This window comes from Schistocerca piceifrons, chromosome X, assembly GCF_021461385.2.
Source record: "Schistocerca piceifrons isolate TAMUIC-IGC-003096 chromosome X, iqSchPice1.1, whole genome shotgun sequence".
In the NCBI taxonomy this organism is placed as follows: Eukaryota; Metazoa; Arthropoda; class Insecta; order Orthoptera; family Acrididae; genus Schistocerca; species Schistocerca piceifrons.
The window spans coordinates 505,217,036-505,238,835 of record NC_060149.1 but is presented as its reverse complement, the minus strand read 5'-3'; the positions used below and the strand labels follow the sequence as shown (position 1 = coordinate 505,238,835).

At 39.7% G+C, this 21,800-nt stretch overlaps 1 protein-coding gene across 3 annotated transcripts in view; it reads left to right on the top strand.

Moving 5' to 3' along the window:
* Window positions 1-21,800, top strand: part of LOC124721879 (kelch-like protein 5) — a 325,469-nt gene that overhangs the window by 168,836 nt on the left and 134,833 nt on the right. For 2 of the 3 annotated variants that reach the window (XM_047247027.1, XM_047247028.1), the window contains one exon: window positions 13,276-13,466. The exons of the other annotated variant lie outside the window; for it this stretch is intronic. In XM_047247027.1, coding sequence (XP_047102983.1) covers window positions 13,276-13,466 — 191 coding nt within the window. The remainder of the gene's footprint in view (window positions 1-13,275; window positions 13,467-21,800) is intronic. 3 annotated transcript variants of the gene reach the window in all.

Genomic DNA, 21,800 nt, shown 5'->3' with positions numbered 1-21,800 from the left:
GAAAGTAGGAGGGACACGCTTCTGATCCACATGTAGGGTTGCTACTTGCCCCCAGAGAATAGCAACAAATTTATGTGTCTGAGATGCTGATCGGCTAAATTTGAAAATTAAAGGGGTCCAACAGCCTTGTGCCTGACTACTTTGTTCTGCACATTGTGCTCATGGTGGTCTTCATCTACTGGCTTGTCATCATCAGAATCCATGGTGTATATGTGAATTGAGTTATTGGAGGTTTGCCCCTAAAATTTTGGTTCACATTTGAGTTTTATGGAGAATGAGATGTCTTTGAAATTGTAATGCTTGTGAGCCCCAGATGTTTGGTATGTATTCATACACTCACGATGAACACTACAAAATTCAATTGCAAGCCGGAAGCGACCATGCAAACCAATATACACATATAATCAATATTCTGGATATTAATACATGCTTTTTAGCAGCAGTATTTTCCAGATGATGTGTGGATCAAACTGCCCTCCTCCTCCTCGGTAAGTGGATCCAAGAAATGGAAGTGAGTATCGAGGTTCTCTCTCTCTCTCCCTCCTGCATCTTGGAAAAATGGCCCTTTGTATGATGCTCTTGGTAAAAGTTGAACTACTGCGCAATTGACTCGCCCCACGATATCACACCGTTAGCCCCCGCCCCCCTTCAAATTTGGATTATGCTCTTTTCCTCAACAGCATCACTGCTATCTTTTTTTTCTTTTGGGGGGGGGGGGGGGGAGGGGAGTGGGAGATGAAGTCTGCTGCTTTACCATTCAAATGTGATCCACACTGCCATCCCAACCAGGATATATACAAGCTACTTCCAAATGTCAACACACACACACAACGCTATCTGCCAGAGCCAATTCTAAAATACACATGTGGACACAGATTGCTGTGGAGGTAGAGTTGATGTTACTCTGTTGCGCGCGCGCGCGCGCGCGCGCACACACACACACACACACACACACACACACACACACACACCTCAGTCAAGCTATTTTGTATACTGGCAGCAAATCTGAGACCCCATTTGTTACATATCCATTCAACATTCTATGGATTAACTTGGACCCACAAAGTTCTTTGCTGGAATGATAGTATCGGCACTCTCCAAACACACGTACTGACAAAAAAAAAAGGGTATGCAAATAGTGTTTCCAGATCACTTACCTTTATTTCTGTATGACTGGCTTTGGGCCACCTGCGGATCTATTACACAAAATTATTTTGAAATTATAATTGGTTCAAATTAGAAATGGTTTATAATTTAAGTTTGAAAAGGTTTGAGATTCTTAAGAAATTAGTCATAACACAGATCTGTGTAACGTACAACGTGCACAGTTAGAGAAACCTGTCGAATATGGGACTGAAAGTTCACTGCCAAAGGTCGACCGAAGTGGCCGTGCGGTTAAAGGCGCTGCAGTCTGGAACCGCAAGACCGCTACGGTCGCAGGTTCGAATCCTGCCTCGGGCATGGATGTTTGTGATGTCCTTAGGTTAGTTAGGTTAACTAGTTCTAAGTTCTAGGGACTAATGACCTCAGCAGTTGAGTCCCATAGTGCTCAGAGCCATTTGAACCATTTTTTCACTGCCAAAATTAGGAATACACTAGCCCTCTGCGGCTTTATAAATTTTTAAAAGAAACCTGATTGGTGCAAGACCTACAGTGTTGAAAAGCGCCTTCAGCGAGGGTCATTAAATAATTAAGGAGACAAATTGGTCTGGGGAAAAAAACTGTTAGTAGGGCAAGTTTGGTAATTCTATGGCTTTAAATTGGCATCACTGGGACGACCCTTTGATCAGCTGATGTATGAACCTTGATTTGTTTATAACCTCAAAAATACATTTCAAGATGGCGAGTCCGTAGAATGTCTAAAGTTTATGATGTGGGTTGTGTGAATCGTGCAAATTTTTACAATTTGATAGAGCAATTCAAAAAAGGTCACGACTCAGTGACTGATGAACACCGTTCTGGCCGACCAGTTGCGGTTTCAACTCTATCACTTGAAGTCGAATTGATGACATTATTCGTGCCGACCGCCGTGTGACTGTGAAAATGATAGTTGATAAGGTTCAAGTAAGTACTGGTACAGTTCATAACATTATCTGTAACAAACTGAAGTACCGCAAAACATGTGCAAGGTGGATCCCAAAGGAGTTGACAGGGCTACACGAGGAAACGAGGTTGAGTGTGTGCACAGAACTAAAGGAACGTTCTGAAAGAGAAGGTGACAACTTCCTCAACCAAATTTTAACTTTTGATGAAACTTGGGTTCACTATTATGAGCCAGAATCAAAAAAGACAAAGCATGGAGTGGATGCACACCAACTCAACTGTCAAGGAAAAATTCAAAACCCAAGTATCAGCAGGAAAAGTAATGTTGACGGTGTTTCTGGATGCTGAAGGTCCAGGTTTTTTTTTCGTGATTATCTCGAAGAGCAGCGTACAATGAACAGCCAATACTACTCGGATTTCCTTTTTAACAAAGTGAAGCCAGCCGTGAGAGAGACGTTGTGGATCTCAGAGGAGATGTGTGATTCTCCAGCAAGACAACGTACGTCTTCATATTGCTCAACTAACCCGTGAAACCATAGATAAAATGGGCTGGGAAGTACTGCCTCTTTCCCCTTACAGTTCTGATTGAGCACCTAGTGATTTCCGTTTATTTGGTGCACTGAGGGAGGCATTACGTGGGAAGAGGTTCCAGGACAACGAGGACGTGAAAAAGTTTGTGGGAAATTGGTTCAAACATGAAGATAAAGAGTTCTTCGCAGCCGGAATAAAAAACCTTGTAGCCCGTTGGAGCAAGTGCATAAATGTTCAAGGGGATTATGTTGAAAAGTAGAAAAAGTATTGTTTCGTAAAAATAATTTTTTCTCCAGACCAATTTGTCTCTTTAATTATTGAATGACTCTCGTATTTGTAGAGATTGGACTGGTGTAATTCGTAAGAAATACTCGAAAGTAAGCATCAAACAATGATGCGAAAATTTATTAGCATTAAAATATTCGAAAAGAACTTAATAAAACAATTATCAAGCTTTTTAAAAATATTTTTATAAGAATCCTAACTGGTGCAAAGTTTGTAGTGCTCCAAAGTGCCCTCTGTGGAGTAATATACATAAAAGATATTCTTAAATGTAACAAATGAAACACGAATGAGGACATTATTATTATTATTATTATTATTATTATTATTATTATTAAAAATTTTAAGAGAGTTTTAAAACATTGAAAAATATCTTCTCCTGTTATTTGATAGGGCACGACTGCCAAGTAAGAAGAAGAGAAGACTACTTTGGAATTTTCTATGTTTCTTTTACAGTTTTTAATGATATTAAAGCCCAGATTTTTTATATGTTGTGCTTAGGAACATTTTCATGTATGAATTATTTCCGTCCATGGAGGGAACTCTTGAGCGCTACTGACTCTACGATCGCCAACTGAAAGGAGACGACATTTTCAATGTTTTAATGCTCTTTTGAAGTTTTTAATAGTAATAATTTCCTCATCCATGTTTCATTTGTTACATTTAAGAACGTTTTGTATGTGTAATATCAGTCTACAGAGAGCGGTTTGATCACTACAAACTTGTACACAAGTTAATATCCTTATAAAAATTTTAAAAAATTAATGTTGTTTTATAAAGGTCTCTTAAAATATTTTAATGCTAATAAGTTTCACATCACTGTTTTATGCTATACTTAGTTGCATTTCTTATGAATTACACCAGTCCACTCTCTACAAATAGAGGACGCTTTTCAACACTGTAGGTGTTGCATCAATTTGATCTCTTAAATATTTATAATGCCGTAGCAGGCTGGTTTTTTATTTTATTTTTTGTTAATATACACGTCGAGTTCCGTAAGATAAAATAGAGGAGCAAATCTCCAAGCTCATGGAACGTGTCAGCACAATACATTACAACATAAAAGTAATAACAGATAAAATAAAATGTTTATGAACCCAAAAAAGATAAGTCATAACTTTATGTAAACGCAGTCAACAATATAACACTGGAATCAGCTTAATTTTTCAAGGACCTCCTCGATAGAATAGGAGTGACCCATGAGGAAATTCTTCAGCTTCGATTTGAAATTGCATGTATTGCTGCTAAGGTTTTTGAATTCTTGTGGTAGCTTATTGAAAATGGATGTAGCAGTACACTGCATACATTTTTGAACAAAAGTCGAGCAAGTGCGATCCAAATGCAGATTGGATTTGTGCCTAGTATTAACTGAGTGAAAGCTGCTAATTCTTGGGAATAAGCTGGTATTGTTAACTAGTGTTTCAGAACTTAAACCACTTATTGCCCGAACCGCCCGCTTCTGAGCCAAAAAAATCCTTTGAGAATGAGAAAAGTTACCCTAAGATATAATACCATACCTCATAAGCGAATGAAACTGAGCAGAGTAGACTACTTTTCGTGTCGAATTATCACTTACTTCAGGTACCGTTCGAATAGTAAAAATGGCAACATTCTGCAGCAAACTGTTCAGTTTCACTAATCATATGCCCATTCTGTGAATTCAAAACGTCGGGTTTTGTTGAAAATGTTAAAACTGAGTCTTACTGTAATATAGCGTTAATTTATTTTCTACAAGCCATGAACCTACGTTATGAACTGCGCTATTTGAAACAGTGCCAGTGCTGCACTCAACATCCATTACTACCAAGCTAGTGTCATCAGCAAACAGAAATATTTTAGGATCATTAATAATACTGGAGGGCATATCATTTGTAGAAATAAGGAACAGGAGTGGCCCCAACACTGATCCCTGGGGCATCCCCCATTTAACCGTACCCCACCCAGACCCCACATCACAGCCATTCACAACACTGTGAATAATGATCTTCTGCTTTCTGTTGGTAAAGGAAGAGGTGAACCAGTTATGAGCTACTCCCCGTATTCCATAAGGGTCCATTGTTGGGAGCAATATTTTGTGATCAACCCAATCAAACACCTTAGTTAAATCAAAAAAATATGCCTAGAGTTTGAAACCTTTTGTTTAATCCATCCAGTACCTTACAGAGAAAATAGAATACTGCATTTTCAGTTGTTGAACCACTTCAAAAACTGGACTGTACATTTGATAGCAAATTTTGTGAAATAAAATGATCAATTATTCTTACATACGCAGCATTTTCAATAACTTTAGCAAACACTGATGGCATAGAAATAGGTCTAAAATGGTCTATATTATCTCTTTCTCCCTTTTTATAATTGTTCAGGAAATTGACCTTTCTTGAAGGGAAAATTACAAATATGGTTGAGCACAGGACTAACATGTGCAGCACAGTACTTTAATATTCTGCTAGGTACTTCATCATGATATCCGTGAGAGTCCTTAGTCTTCAGTAATTTAATTCTTGACTCAATCTCCCCCTTGTCTGTATCACAGAGGAGTATTTCAGATATCAATCTCGGAAAGGCATTTTCCAATAGTGTTATATGATTCCCTGCGGAAACTAAGTTTTTATTTAATTCACCAGCATTGCTCAGAAAGTGAGTGTTATTTATCAGCAACAGAAATACTTTTACTACGAACTAACTCTATATCGCCCATCTTGTGCTGCTGAGCAGACGCTTCCCTCACAACTGACCATACGGATTAATTTTATCCTGTGAATTAGCCATTCTATTTGCGTACCACATGCTTTGACTTGATTGTGACTACTTCTAACATTTTGATATAATTCCCCCTTAGTGTTACATAATATCCTTATCCTACTAGTCAGCCACCCAGTCTGCCTTTTGGTACTTGTACCCTGTTTAGAACATTTTTACAGAAAGCAACTTTCAAGGAGTATGAGAAATGTGTTAAAGAAAACATTATATTTGTCGTCTATGTTATCGCCACTATAAACACCCTGCCACTCTTGTTTCTTAACGAGGTTTAAAAAAACTCCCTGATGCTGTTGAATTAACTTTCCTACATAGCTTGTAATTATACGAGGTGTATTCAGAAAGTAAGGTCCGATTAGGCGCGAAATGGAAACCACTGTGAAAATCCAATGGAGCTTTGCACAGATGTGTTGGACAGTATCTTTAGTGTGCCTGTCGTTCGCTTTGAACAAATGTGTTGGACAGTGTCTTTAGTGTGCCTGTCATTCGCTTCAAGTCGCGCTTTTCGGTTCAGAGCGCTAAGTGATCATGTACAAATGCCGCAAACAACGATGTCTCCCGCCAAGTATGTGGATCTGGTGAGAGTTTTCGCCTGAAGCTATGCAGCCCACAAAACATACATGTCGTGTTTCGTTCTTAAAGCCAATTTTCAGCCGCATTTTGCAGGGGCAATGAAGACGCTCCTGCAGCATTTTCGATGGGAACTGTTTGATCACCCTTAATTGGCTCCCTCCGTTCATCTCTGCTCACATGTACCGCTGGCTACGAAGACAACATTTTGGCACAAACAGTGAAAGGCGGAAAGCACAGACAGCTGCTTTCTGTGACGACGATACTGGAAAGTTTGTACAACGCCACGACAAAAGTCGGTGCGGCGACTATTTAGAAGGGTAGCTGGAAGGTGTGGCTAACTGTTGCGAATAAAAAATTCTTGATTTTTCACTGTGGTTCTCATTTCGCGACCGATCGGACCTTACTTTCCGAACAGCCCCCGTATGTAACAGATGTTTGAGTACAAAAACCTTTCAGTGTTAAAATTTGTGCATCATGGTCTGAAGTATCATTCACCCTTTTACGAACAGAATGCCCACTTAGTAATGAAGAATGAATACAAATTTTGTCTATGGCTGTGCTGCTGTTCCACTGCACCCTGGTTGGGAAAAACAATTCGCATCAGACCATGTGAATGTAGGGAATCTTCAAGCATCCTTTTTTCTCGCACAACCACATAGAAAATTAATATTGAAGTCAACACATATAACTAATTTTTAGTACTTCCTGTAAAGAGAATCAAGAGCTCTTCAGGAGAAATGCTCTGAAGTCAGAGTTAGGAGACATATAAATAACAATAATTAGAAGTTTAGTTTCACTAAAATCAACTGCCCCTGCGTAACATTCAAATACCTGTTCAGTGCAGTGTCGAGATACGTCTATGGACTCAAACGGAATAATTATTTTTTTTTATACGTAGATTGCCACTCCCTCTACTCCCGCAAGGAACTCCGTGAAAAATTGCCAGTTAACCTGTATCCTGGTAAAGGAAGAAGCCTCTGATTTGTCAAATTATTTATATGGTGCTCCGATATACCAATAATGTCAGAGTCAACATCTATAAGCAGTTCACTAACTTTATCTCTAATACCTCTTATATGGATATTGGGCCTCCTTTGTTAGAGGGACTGCTTTTAGCAGGGACACCTATCAGCTCAGTTCAATCTAAAAAAAAGGTGCAGCTCTAACACCAACTGCTACAGGAATTTTCCCATGAGTAATCCCACCACCGCCCACTACACTGTCACCTATAAGCTTTACCAGCCTCCCCTTCCCATTCCTATTGAGGTGTAGGCCATGCCTAGTGCAAACCGATCTACTGATAGACTCACCTGGCACCACTCCAATGCGAGCCATGTCCTCCCCCATCAACGCCTTCTCCAGCCCCTTGTTAACACGCCTAACAGCAGTATTAAGATGAGGCCGACAATGACGCTGAAACAATTGCACGAAGTGCACATTAGTGCCTCCAGTTTGAGTAGTTATCTTTACCAGGTCACCACTTACATCTTACTCTCCGTTCCTATCAAGACTATTTCCAGCTCCACCCACAATTCCTACCTGAACCTCTTTCGTAAAATTCGTACATAATTCTCCTATTTTATCTGTCACCTGAGCCAGCCCTGCACTAGGCTTCAAATGCTGGTGACCTGGTACTCACGTCTCAACACCACCTGCAACTGCTGGCCCACACCTCTATCATACAAACTGTCTAGCAGCAGACTCTTCCTCTTTCTGTTAGAAGAAGGCTTCCTAACTGCTGAGGACTACTGTATGTTTCCTACATCTACCGCTGCAAGAGGCTCTTCTCCACTAAACTCTGACAGTTGGTCAAATCTATTGGTTATAAGCGAAGTACAACTGTCTGAATATCTCCTCGTCCTAGCTGCCTTCTTACCAACTGCTAGCCGGCCGATTGGCCGTGCGGTTCTAGGCACTTCAGTCTGGGTCCGCGCTGCTGGTACGGTTCGAATCCTGCCTCGGGCATGGACGTGTGTAATGTCCGTAAATTAGTTAGGTTTAAGTAGTTCTAAGTCTAGGGGACTGATGACCTCAGATGTTAAGTCCCATAGTCCTCAGAGCCATTTGAACCATTTTTTACCAACTGCCAGTCCCTCCTCAACCTATCTACTTTCTCCTTTGCTTCTTATAACTGCATCTGGTGTATGGCTAGTTTTGACAGTGAACTTTCAGTTCCATATTCGACAGGTTTACTCTGTAAGTGTAACAAGTTTTATGGTGCACAAATTTGTATTATAATTAATTTCTTAAGAATCTTGAAGCTTTCCAAATTTAAATTATAAACCATTTGTAATTCGAACCACTTATAATTACAAAATATTTTTTTGTAATAGACCTGAAAATGGGCAGTTGGCCCGACACCGGCCATATAGAAATAAAGGAAAGCGATCTGGAAACTGAATTTGGACACTTTTTTTATAAGTAAAGATTGCGGTAAATACATGAAGACTGAGACGTCTAAAAAGACTGTAGGTCATGACCATAAAGGCAGGGCCATATTCATGGCGAATAGCTCTTTCTTATGTACCGATTCATGTGAAAAATTCTATTGTTTTCCGAAATATTTATTCCCTCGTTTTTTCTTTAGATTACATTTTCGCGTGTTTTCCTTTCACTGATTTCAAATATGTTCAATTTGTTGCATGGATACTTCGTTTTCTTATCGTCTGGTTAGACTTACTGTCAGCTGAATAGAAACAAAAATCGCTACCCCCACGAAGACTTAAGATTGCAACCAGTAAATAGAGAAGAGCTGTCATTATGATTTCGTTTTCTACGGCTTGACATGCTGCATAACTACAGTTTCTGAAAAGTTTTTTGGTTTCCATATCGTGAAACTGTCTCGAACTTGATGGGATATAGTTACAGTTTCAAGTAAACGGCGTGGGGTGTATGGAGAATAGTAGAAGAGAAGACAGTGCGTGTGGCGATGCCGTGAGTGTGGAGATGGGGTACTTGGGAGGCTTGCAGTGGCTTCTGGGAGCTTGCGGCGCCCGGCGCCCAGTACGGACGCCAGCGGTGGTGCGACAGCATCACTTGACTGCGCTTGCGGCGACCAGCGTGCCATGAACGAGCCAGCAAGTCGAGCGGGGAATGAACAACTCGCGGAATCACCGTCTCGCGCTGACGATGACTCGGAAGGCGAATACAGTTTTTCAGTCGTTGAAGACTTTCTGCCTGTCACTGGAACTTCTTGGACTTACCACACCGTACGGTAACTCACCGTTCATGGACTATTCAGCTGGCTATCAACGGCTTGAAAGCCACATTATAATTTATTGCCTGTATAGGAAATTTGAACGCTTAATTCTATTTTCTAGGAGTAAACAAGTATTGTTACTATAATTTATTTTGCGTGCTTTTTATACTTAAGGAACGCGTATTTCCTTCGTGTCTTGTGTCATACCGTACCCACGCCGAGGTCGTTAACTACGCTTTAAGTCGTCAAGATCTAGACCAGGGATTCCCAATCTGTGTTCCGCTGGTTTTCCGCAAGAATTGAATAAGTGCTTCACGAAAGACTGTTATAACATGACTTCTTTTCGACTTTTGACAATACTAAATACTCTTCAAAATTTTATTATGATTTCTGTGTTATTAGTGCTGATTTAAAGTTAAGTATCACTGATTAAAACAAGTTTTTCCTTTTTAAAATTTTATTAACCTTCAAATTGAACAAGTATCAGGAGTCGCAAAATTTTCCGTTATAGAAAAAATTTGGGAACACGTGATATACACAATTTTGGCTCATCATGGAGGAGGATACTAGCGTAGTGTCATCACAGTGTAGTGAAACAATTAAACTACCTTGAAATGTAAATATTGTTGTAAATATATATCACGGAGAAAGTGGAAAGAGAAACCAGGTTTGTCAGCTGCTAGAATGCATGGATTCAAAACAGAATATTTAGCATTTGTCGGACGTAATTGTTGTGCTCAAAGAATCGCATCACTATCAAACTTCTATAGGGTGTATTTTTCCCCTGTTGTACGTCTCGACACTTTCTTCACTCTGTTGTGAGGCAGGAACTTGCATAGTAACAAGTGTCGTCCGCGCTTTTAGTAATACTGACATAATTCATAAAATGAATTTAAACTCGCATTACCGTTTAATTAGAGTGACAATACTATTGTATGTACACAAATGACATTTTAATTGCTACCTGAAATTGCGTTCAAATGTTTTTCTTTAAGATCGTCATGGTTTGTGTAGTGCTTGTACATTATGATTAGTAACTTAAACTGTTGTCACTTGTTGCACACCATTCCACTACGTAACTTGATAGAGAAAAGGGTTTAATTTCGTGTTTAGATACTACCAATGCAATTTTTTATATTTTCTTAGAATCAATGAAAGCAAATTATCTCAATTCTTAGTCATTTACTTTTTGAACATTTTCCTTTATTTATTACTATTACTACTATATGTACTAAACTTCTTTGAGCAAAAATAAAAGTTTTACTTTTCATGATGATTAGTAGGCTTCTGAGTATGAGTCCATAATTGTAATTTTAAGTAAAAACACTCCATTTATTTCGAAAATTATTGTGCTGTTTTCATGTAAGGTTTTTATGCTTTGTATTACCACCAGATACATAATGGTTTCCTTAATTCAAAAAGAAATAACACTTCTGAAAACTGTTGCAAATCTGATGGACTTAGCTAAAACACTGAATATGTGTGAAAGTGTAAGTGATACCTGAAAAGATTATTACAGAACAAGAATTTTTATTCAGAGTTAGAGAACATAAGCTGACTGGACAAAATGTTATCCCCTTAAGAGTGAACTGGCCAGTTTGAAGCTCTGCAGGTGGTGTAGAACTAGTGTCACATGGTTGGGTGACCCTCCACTGGTGACATAAGTCACGTCAGTAAAGTGATGCATATATGCTAGCCAGTTCAGTGGATTGGTACAGTAAGATAAGTCAGCATGGAGATGTGACAAAATGACAGGAAGGAGCTACCATGTTTGGATATGCCACATTTCACACTGTGAATGAACTTGCCTGACTTGTCGGTGTATCAATGCAGATTGTCCATTGTTGAGTGTACAAGGAATGGCACATGAACAGTGGGCATAAAAAGATGCTAACCAGTGGGGACCAAAGACAAATGCCACATCTTATTAATGACAATTTGTTTCAAACCCAACAGAAAATGCAAATCTTATTGATTGCAGATCCATCTTGACCAGTTCCTGGGTAAACATTGCTAATGCAAGTAATAGATATTTGGAGTTGGGCATTAACGTAGGTTACTGCTCACAGTGGCGCACAAAGCTACATGTCCTCAGTGGGCCAAATAACTCATAAACTGGGTAGTAGCTGACTTGAGGCCTGTAATGTGGTCTGATTGGTTGTATTTTTAACCTTTTTTTTTTTTCAAATTATGCACTGACTGCCCAATGACACAGTTAACCCACAGCGAGTGAGGAGCGTACTTCAGGGTTGAGGAAGTTCTGTGGTGTTTTGGGGCTGTTTTTTGTGCCATGACTTGGTCCCCATCATTTTGGTTTCCTTGAACACGAACTGAGATGTTTATTTCAAAATTCTTGGTGGTAAAGTATTGCTGTTAAAGTATTGCTGTTTCTTTCAGAACTTGGTGATGAGACTGCCGTGAACAATAGTGTCTTCTGAGATGACAACAGCTATTTTCACAGGATTGCACACACATGTTCCTGGTTTTTCAGACGCCCGTGTACTGTATGGTGCCTCAAATAGCCTGCTAAATTGCCTGGTGTTAATCCACTAGGAAATGCTTGGGACTATTTGGAATCATGGGTGAAAGATCGCAATCGGCATCCCTGAAATTTGATATCTCTACAAGATCTAATCATCAGTTGGCTTCATTTGGATGTGGCATACTCAAAGAAACTTGTGGACTTCTTTTTTGCTGAATTGAGTGCATTTTCAAGGCTAGAGGTGGCATTACATTGTATTAGGCTGATGTCTCCTAAGTTGGACTAATTTTTTGTCCAGTGTGCTTATTTGAAATTTACAAAACCAATGCCAGTTTGGTACAGTGCTTGTATTATCAATAAATAGTGTGCTTATCCCAAGCACCAACAAGGCACTTGGTGAAATGTACAATATTGGTAGTGATGATGCCAACAAGTTTACAAGAAGTGAATGCCATTGGTTTTATGAAGCTGTTCTTAACATTGCAAAATTCTGAGAAGAGTAATTGTGAACAACAAGCATATCCCAGTAACATTCCAAATGTTGTTTGAGACTTTAGATGGAAAATATGCTTTTCGCTCTTGTTGGGTGTAGTCCTCAGCTTGTACAGTGGCATAAGGATTTATGTATTTCTAAAGTATGTCACCTTTATAGACCTATACAGTCCAGTTAAATATAGAAAGGAATCGAGCTCTATGTTATAATGTCTCGTAAACCCTTTTCTTTGTCCGAATGCAATCTTTCAACAGATGTTTAATGAGTGACAATGGGTTCTTCATCCTAGCCAAATGAGAAAAATTATGCTGTCACAGATATCATATGTGATTGCCCAGCTCTTGAGTGTACACATTTGACAGACTGCTTCTTTCAGAATTTGTCGTATTGCCCAAAGATTGGTCTTAGTAGGTACATTATATCCTGAGGTACCAATGTTTGTGGAGGCTTGTGAGTAAGTATCTGTTTTGGGTACTGTGTTTTATGATTAAGAAATGTTTATGGTTAGAATTGTCTGTTAACAACAGTTTAAGCTATAATGAACTTCTATCTATTTGCACTAGTAGCTGCTGCCTTGTGGCAAATTTTTAAGTGCTTCCCCCCCTCCTCCCCCAGATCATACTTAATCATATGTACCACAAAATGTCAAGCATACTGATTGAGTGGATGCTGCCTCATCTTGAGCAAAGCTGTAATACTATCTTAGGAAATCATTCCTTTTGAAAATTCTGAACTTAATGTTTAACTTGAATATCTTAGTGCTTTATTAGCCATGGTCATATCAGAGAAAGATTGGTTAATGAACTCTATAGATATAGTTGGGTTTTTAAATTTTAAAAGAATGAATCAATTTTAGATGTGAAATTGTACCTGTAAATGAGCTATACATAATTAGCATTTGGTTTGTGATTTCAGGGACAGAACAGAGAGTAGTAGCAGTGAGAGCCTGCTTGATGGTAATTTTAGGTATGGAGGAAGCAGTCCTACCTTAAGCAGCACGACACCTGATGAGAAATTTACCTCACAGAGTCATGCAGAGAAAAGTCTTGCCCGTATGGAGAACTACTTTCAAAGTGGGCAATTGACCGATGTAACATTGGTTGCAGGTAACTTACATGTAGTATAAATGAAGAAGATAATTTAAATGGTTCCCTTTTTTTATGGTGACGTAAAGAAGGTGGTGCTTTGCATGTTGTGGAACAATTGAGGAGTTAAAAGGTGTCTTTATTAAGTAAAGTGTATAACTACCAAACAATAGAACACTTTATTTGGGATAAAGAAGTTTCAGAAAAAGCAAAAGAGTTATTACTTCCTATTGTCACCAATGGAGGAGAAACATGGACAATGACAGAAAGGGACTGGAACAGACTGCAAGCAGGGGAAATTAAATTTCTCAGAGCAGTTAAGGGAAAAGCAAGAATGGACTGAGTAAGGAATGTAGAGATTAGAAAGGACCTTGAACAAGAAAGTATGAGAGAAGAAATTGGAAAAAAGAGATTAAGATGGTACTGGCATGTTAAGAGGATGTGTGGGCAAAGACTTCCCAAATTTATGGAAGAACTAAAGATGGATGGAAAAAGACCTAGAGGACACCCAAGAACACGGTGGAAAATGGGAGTGGAAATATCTGTGGAAAGGATAGGTGTGACCTGGCAGGAAGCGGAGGAAGAAAAGTGGTGGGAGGACCAAGCAAAATGGAGAGAACTCGTCAGCACCCAGACCCGGTACTAGTTGGAGCAGGATCTGGATACAGCTACTCTCGCAGGATCAGATATAACTTCGGAGACAGGGAATGTTTTGTGGACTCTCATGGAATACAACCAACATATAGAATATATTTGAAGACACCGGGAAAATTTCAGTTTTGAATACAATTTGTTTAGAGAAGTGTGATTTGAGCCTTAAGCACGACAGTTACAATCTAAATAAGCATGTGAGTGGTAACCATATAGTTTCAATTATCACCCTGAAAAATGAAGCTGTGACCATGAAAGTTTGTGAATGTGTTAGTCCACGTATATTCGCCCTCGAATACGACACACTTTTTCCAGCGATGACTGGCTTGATGGAGACCTTGGCTGTTGTAGTTTGAAGTCCACGTCTTGGATGTTCAGGAAACGTTCCACCCCGAGTATCATCTAGTTGTCATCCTGGAAATCACTTCCATGCAGTGGTTTCTTCTTTTGATGAAAGAGGAAACAGTTACTCTGTGCTATGTCACAAAAATCGGGGGGGGGGGTTGTTACTCTACATCTACGTATGAACTCCACATGGTGCTGCATGTCGGAGGTTACTTTGTACCATTATTAGTCATTTATTTTCCTGTTCCACTCACTAATGTAGTGAGAGGAAACTACTGTTTATATGCCTCTGTACAAGCCCTAATTTATCTTTTCCTACCTTCATGTTCCTTAACTATATATTCATTCATGGCAGTAGAATTGTTGAGCAGTTAGCTTCAAATACTAATTTATAATACTATTGACTGCTATTAAAACAGCCACATGCTGATAAAGTTACCATGTGAAATGAATTTTATTTTGTGACCATGATGGTGTGTGGTGGTAAGGTACAGGGCTAATTTTGTTTCCTTAAAGGTTTCTGTTGAAAGAAAGCAGTGGCAAGATAAACAGGAATTGAACGAAGGTTCTATTAGTAATCAAACAAACTGTAATTATATAAAAGGAAATGGTCACCAGCCTAATTAGACAAAGTTGTACTCAGTACTAACGTGATTCATAAAGAAAGTTAACTGTGTGTATTGACATTACTTGATACTAAACTTCTGTTTTGCTGATAAGATACTGGTCAGTAGCACAATTTAGCAAGTAATGTACCAGTGAATTGACAACTACACCGGAGAAGTATTAATGTGTTCAGGCAACAACTGGCTCTCGATAATACTTACTGCCTGCACATTACAGTAGGAAGATAATGATAATTATAAGTGAATTATTACTAATGGTGGAGCAGTACTGACATGGACAAGAAGTTCTTATGTCAGTTTAATTAGAGATTATTACTGCTATTGAAAGAGTTATGAAGTAATTGTATATTTTGTATTGGTTATTATTTGCAATTCTCAAGGAATATTCACTATCTTACATTATTTTTTTCAAAGGAATATTGGGCACGTTGATCTAGTTTTGTTTGAATAATTGTAGCCAGTTGCTTATTCTTCATTGCTGTTGTTATGACATTTAAATTTGGCTCAGCAGTTAGCATGGGGACCCAGAAACTAATTTATCGGTAGATTCAGATCGTGGCTGAACACTTTGTCACAACACGATATGGGGAAACACTGTTAGCTACATAACACGTGAAACTGTAAATACTATTATTTCAATAAAAGAATCTTTGAACTGAATTCTTTACCTGTCTGTTCATGAAAACTACGTGGAGTATTTCAAAACTTATGCTTGCTAAATAATTATGTACTTTACAACTCCACAATGTTTGTTAACATTTTTAAGGAAAATAATTACTTTTCAGTTCAGAATAACAGGATTCTAAGATTCATTATAGCTCATGAGATAGTGCCCTATCTAGGTAAATGACTGAGGATAAAATATGGTGGCCCAATACAGAGTTTACAGAAAACAAAATTATCATTGAAAATGAAACCATATAGCTGGTCCATGCAATTATACAGTATTCAACTGATAATGTGAGATGAAGGTGGTGGCATCAGTGATCTCCTGTGCTATTCCAATAAGGGCAGCAAAAGTATCCATGGCTCTTCCTGTGTAACAAGCTCTGAAAATTCTCTTCTTAGCATTGGATTTTCGTAGTACAGAGCTAACCAAAGTATGCCATGAATAATAAGCCGCATTACTTCTACATCTAAGGCTATGTTATATAATCTTGCAGTTCTTCTCACCTCTTTCAGTTCGCAAGATGTGCACTCTTTACCTGCTAGCCACTGACTTACTTGTGCCACACAGGAGCCTTGCAGTTTAACTGCCAGATCCACCTTTTCTTTTTTTGCCTGGACATTTTCATTGAGGAGGAACTTCCCTCCAAGTTCTAGATGATTACAAACCTGCTTCCCCAATGCATGACCAAGCGAGGTGGCGCAGTGGTTAGCACACTGGACCCGCATTCGGGAGGACGACGGTTCAAACCCGCGTCTGGCCGTCCTGATTTAGGTTTTCCGTGATTTCCCTAAATTGATCCAGGCAAATGCCGGGATGGTACCTGTGAAAGGGCACGGCCGACATCCTTCCCTAATCCGATGAGACCGATGACCTCGCTGTTTGGTCTCTTCCCCCCAAACAAACAACAACAACAACCCAATGCATGAACCAGTATTACAATTACATTTTTAGCTTTTGCATTCTTTCACAGCACATTACTTTTGACACCACATCCGTAAATTAATTACAATTATATAAATTATCATAAATAATTAATAAAACATTTACATGGATGTTACATCAAAGTGCATAGTTATACAGAAATCACATTAAGTAAAAACAGAAAAAGAAGTTAGATACGACCATTATTGGAAGTATTGATAATATGTTACAGACTCTCTAAATTTTTTCAATAGTACCTCCTGAAAAGAGGTTTGTCTTCCCTCCACAGATTCCCCTTTGAGTCCATGAAGCATCTCCATAGTACTTGCATGCTGATCGAACTTACCAGTAACAAACCAGCAGCATGCCTCTGAATTGCTGTGATGTCTTCCTGTAATCTGATCTGGTGGGGATCCGATGTTATAACCTTTATAGCTGAGCTAACATACAGAAGTTGTCCGTTTGACTTCCCTACTACCATCCTTATAAGCTCACTCAGTTCATATTGCTTTGCAGAATTATACTTACATATTTAATCGATGTGATGTGTCAAGCAACTCACTACTAACACTGTATTTGAATTTTAAAAGATTGGTTTTCCTTCTCATCTGCATTACCTCACATTTTTTCTACATTTATAGCAAGTTGCCTTTTGTCACACCAACTAGAAATTCTGTCAAGATCATTTTCTATCCTCTATAGTCACTCACCGGTAACTACTTCTCTTACGTAATAGTGTCATCAGCAAACAGCCACAAATTGCAGCTCGTCCTGTCCATCAGATTATTTATGTAAAGTGAGAATAAGAGTGGTCCTATCACACTTCCCTGGGCCACTCCTGGTTGTAGTCAACTGTGATCCCTGTTATCAACACATTATTGGTGATTGGTGTCAGCAGTTTCCCCAAAGCACATCGTGTGTACCATGAATCACGAAAACATGGTTTGGCTGGTGTCTTAAGTACTCTAGTATTATGTATCTTGCTCACCTAGCTGACAACCATACCAACAACCAGCACAAGATATGATTGTATCTCAGTCATATGACATGCTTAATTATTCAATTTGCTGTTGTGACAGGATCTTCTCTTATCTTCCACCACAGCACTCCCCGTATTCTGCTCCTTGGGGGCTCATGACAATTTCATGAGTATGCATATGGTGAGCATGGGGCTCCTAGCTATTGCAGCACTACTTCCTTTTCTGTGATGCAATCTCTCATCTCTGACTATCATTCTTTCACCCTCTCTTTTTCTTGCGGTGGCAGCATTTGATGTCGATGTGGGTATTCCCTAGATTCTGCCTTCCGTTCTTAGAATATTCTTTCATTCACTACCTTTTGGCTGAAGTAATTTGTGGTCCGCTTCTGGGTTTGACCTCTATTTTCCAAATTATTCTGTTGTATGGATCGACTGGGAAAGAAAACCTTAAATTGCATGTACTACATGCAGTGTTATAGATCATCTGTGCACACTACCTGCCCTTATTTGTGTTTCAAAGCCAATGTGATAGACAATCCGATGCGATAGGGTCATTATGTAACCTTTCAGTTGAGCCCTTGACCACACAAGGATCACATTGCAGATATGTCATGGAATAGATGCCCCTCTTCATGGGCTATCAGGACTTCTAGCAACAACAATTCTGGCAGATGGCCTGTGGTGTGGCTGGGTGGCACCTATGGGGAGAGCCGTGATTGGAATAGATGGCATCAGGGCGGACATTTTTCACATGAAATGCGTTATCTTAGACCAGAGCAATCACGGTTTTGTTGATCTGGTCATCTTTTCAGACAGGAGTCTAAACTTAAGTGCTAGCTGTTGTAGTCTTTTGTGCTTCCTTTACCCTGGCTATTCCATGGGAAGAGGAACAGGCCAGGCAGCTGGGAGTGAAACAGTTTCTTCAGTATTCAAACTGGTTGGGATATATTTACTGTAACAAAGCCATTACTTTTCGTGGAACCTGTTGAAGATAAATTTGTAGAAGTCATTGGGAAAAATACAAAAGGATTGCTACTGATTAATGCCCCCTCTGCTGCACAATTGACAGTTCTTCAGGTGTTTAAATGTATGGGGGACATACCAGTGACCATTGCCCCATTGCCGCTGCCCCCCCCCCCCCCCTCTTCCCCCTTCCAGTAAGACTTTGAATATGGTCCAAGGAATCATCTTCCACTGTGACCTTACACTCCCAACAGATCAGGAGCTGCGGGATAATCTTGAGCAACAAGGAGTACAGTTTATCCAGTGTGTCAAAAAAAGTCCCAAGGTTAGTAGAATAGATACAGGTGCCTTTCTCTTAAGTCCTATGCTAATCATGTTGTTCTGCCTGTGGTATACATAAATAAAACTTCATATAGCAAAAAGGAAAGTACCATGTCCAGTTAATAAGGACATCGGCATATAAATGTTCCATTACAAATAGTGTCATAAAAATTTACAACAGTTCCCCACATAAAATAAAAATTATTTCACCATTCTCACTTTTACTTGATCACTGTTTCTGTTCCGTAGCAGAATCTCTAAAACATGTGAAACAAAAAACTTGGATCAAAATGCAAAATTTATTACTGCAAGTAGTGCAAGCTGTATTCTAGATAGTCAATCAAAAACTCATTCCTCAGAAAGAGCACACTTATGTTTACATAACAATGAATACTATAAAATTTACTTCTTCTAAATAAGACAGTATCAGCACCTAATACAAAATGCGGAAGTTAATAAAAAATATTTTGAGCCAGTGAGACATCGACTGGAAACGCATCACGTGTTATCTTATGAATCTATGTCTCTACTCATTGCACTACACCAATGATGAATGATAATATGACACTATTTTGCATCTTACCATTTCCTGAAAGCATTAAAATTGCTACACCAAGAAGAAATGCATATGGTAAATGGGTATTCATTGGACAAAGATATTATACTAGAACTGACATGTGATTACATTTTCATGCAATTTGGGTGCATAGATCCTGAGAAATCAGTACCCAGAACAACCACCTCTGGCTGTAATAATGGTCTTGATACGCTTGGGCATTGAATCAAACAGAGATTGGATGGTGTGTACAGGTACAGCTGTCCATGCATCTTCAACACGATACCACAGTTCATAAAGAGTAGTGACTGGCGTATTGTGACGAGCCAGTTGCTCGGCCACCATTGACCAGACATTTTCAATTGGTGGTGCTGGCCAGGGCAGCAGTCGAACATTTTGTGTATCCAGAAAGGCCCGTACAGGACCTGCAATATGCGGTCATGCATTATCCTGCTGAAATGTAGGGTTTTCGCAGGGATTGAATGAAGGGTAGAGCCACGGATCCTGACACATCTGAAATGTAACGCCCATTGTTGAAAGTGCCGTCAATGCAAACAAGAGGTGACAGAGACATGTAACCAATGGCACCCCATACCATCACGCTGGGTGATAGGCCAGTATGGCGATGACGAATAAACGCTTCCAATGTGGGTTCACCGCAATGTTGCCACACACGGATGTGACCATCATTATGCTGTAAATAGAACGTGGATTCATCCGAATTCATATAGTCTGCAAACCCCTACATTTCAGCAGGATAATGCATGACCGTATGTTGCAGGTCCTGTACGGACCTTTCTGGATACAGAAAATGTTCGACTGTTGCCCTGGCCAGCACATTCATGCACCCAGGTTTGTCGTTAAGTGCACCATCGCAGGCGCTCCTGTCTGTGATGCAGTGTCAAGGGTAACCGCAGCCATGGTCTCCGAGCTGATAGTCCATGCTCCTGCAAACGTCATCGAACTGTTCGTGCAGTTGGTTGTTGTCTTGCAAACGTCCCCATCTGTTGACTCAGGGATCGAGACGTGGCTGCACGATCCGTTACAGCCACGTGGATAAGATGCCTGTCATCTCAACTGCTAGTGATAAAAGGCCGTTGGAATCCAGCATGACATTCCTTATTACCCTCCTGAACCCACCAATTCCATATTCTGCTAACGTTCATTGGATCTCGACCAACGTGAGCAACAATGTCACGATACGATAAACCGCAATCGCGATAGGCTACAATCCGACCTTTATCAAAGTCGGAAACATGATGGCAATGCCGGTCAAGGGTTGTATGTGTATGAGAAGTCGGTTGGAAACTTCCTCATTTCAGCACGTTGTAGGTGTCGCCACCGGCGCCAACCTTGTGTGAAATGTCTGAAAAGCTAATCATTTGCATATCACAGCATCTTCTTCCTGTCGGTTAAATTTCGCGTTCGTAGCACGTCATCTTCGTGGTGTAGCAATTTTAATGGCCAGTAGTTTATTATTCACTGATATTTAATTATGACAAATTGTATCAAGAACAATGCATTTTTATGGATTCTTGATGTGCCATTGCCTTGAAATGGCCTACTTTCATTAATTTTCACAAGTTACAACAATTTTTTAACCACCAATATAGCTTTTCCCATCATTTTATGACAGCAAATCATACAGTTAACAATAGGTTTTTGAGATAGCCTCTATTTACTGGTTCTTAAAAACAGCATCTATACATATGGGCTTTTAATGAAAATATGGCGTCTTGAGACAGTGTACTGAAGAGAGATAGTGTCATGTGATGTAAGTGGCATTCTTCCATCTCGTTGGAGGTGCATATTTAGAATATGTGACATGCTAGATACGCACATTTGGAAAGACTCCCCAACATGGTGTCAGGTGTTCTTTTATTGTCGGGGCACACAGTTTCAAATACCAGTTCCATGACCATTTTTCGGTCTTCACAGCTGAGCTATTTGACCTCTGTCAGGCTGTTCTTTACATTCTGCCCTTTGTCATCTGCTCTGATTCCCTGAGTGCCATACAGAGCCTCAGTGATCCGTATCCGGTTCACCCTTTCGTGCACCAGATCCAACGCTCTCTTCAGCAGCTGGCAGACGACGGTTCTCCGGTTACGTTTATGTGGGTTTCTGGCCATGTCGGTATCTCTGGGAACTAAGATGCAGATGCCGCGGCCAAGGCTGCGGTCCTCCAGCCTCAGACAGCTTCTTGTTATGTGCCTTCATCTGATTTTAGCAGGGTTATTTGTCAGTGCATTTTATCACTATGACATGCCGATTGGTCTACACTTACTGAAAAAAAGCTTCATGCCTTGAAACCTCTCCCCATGGC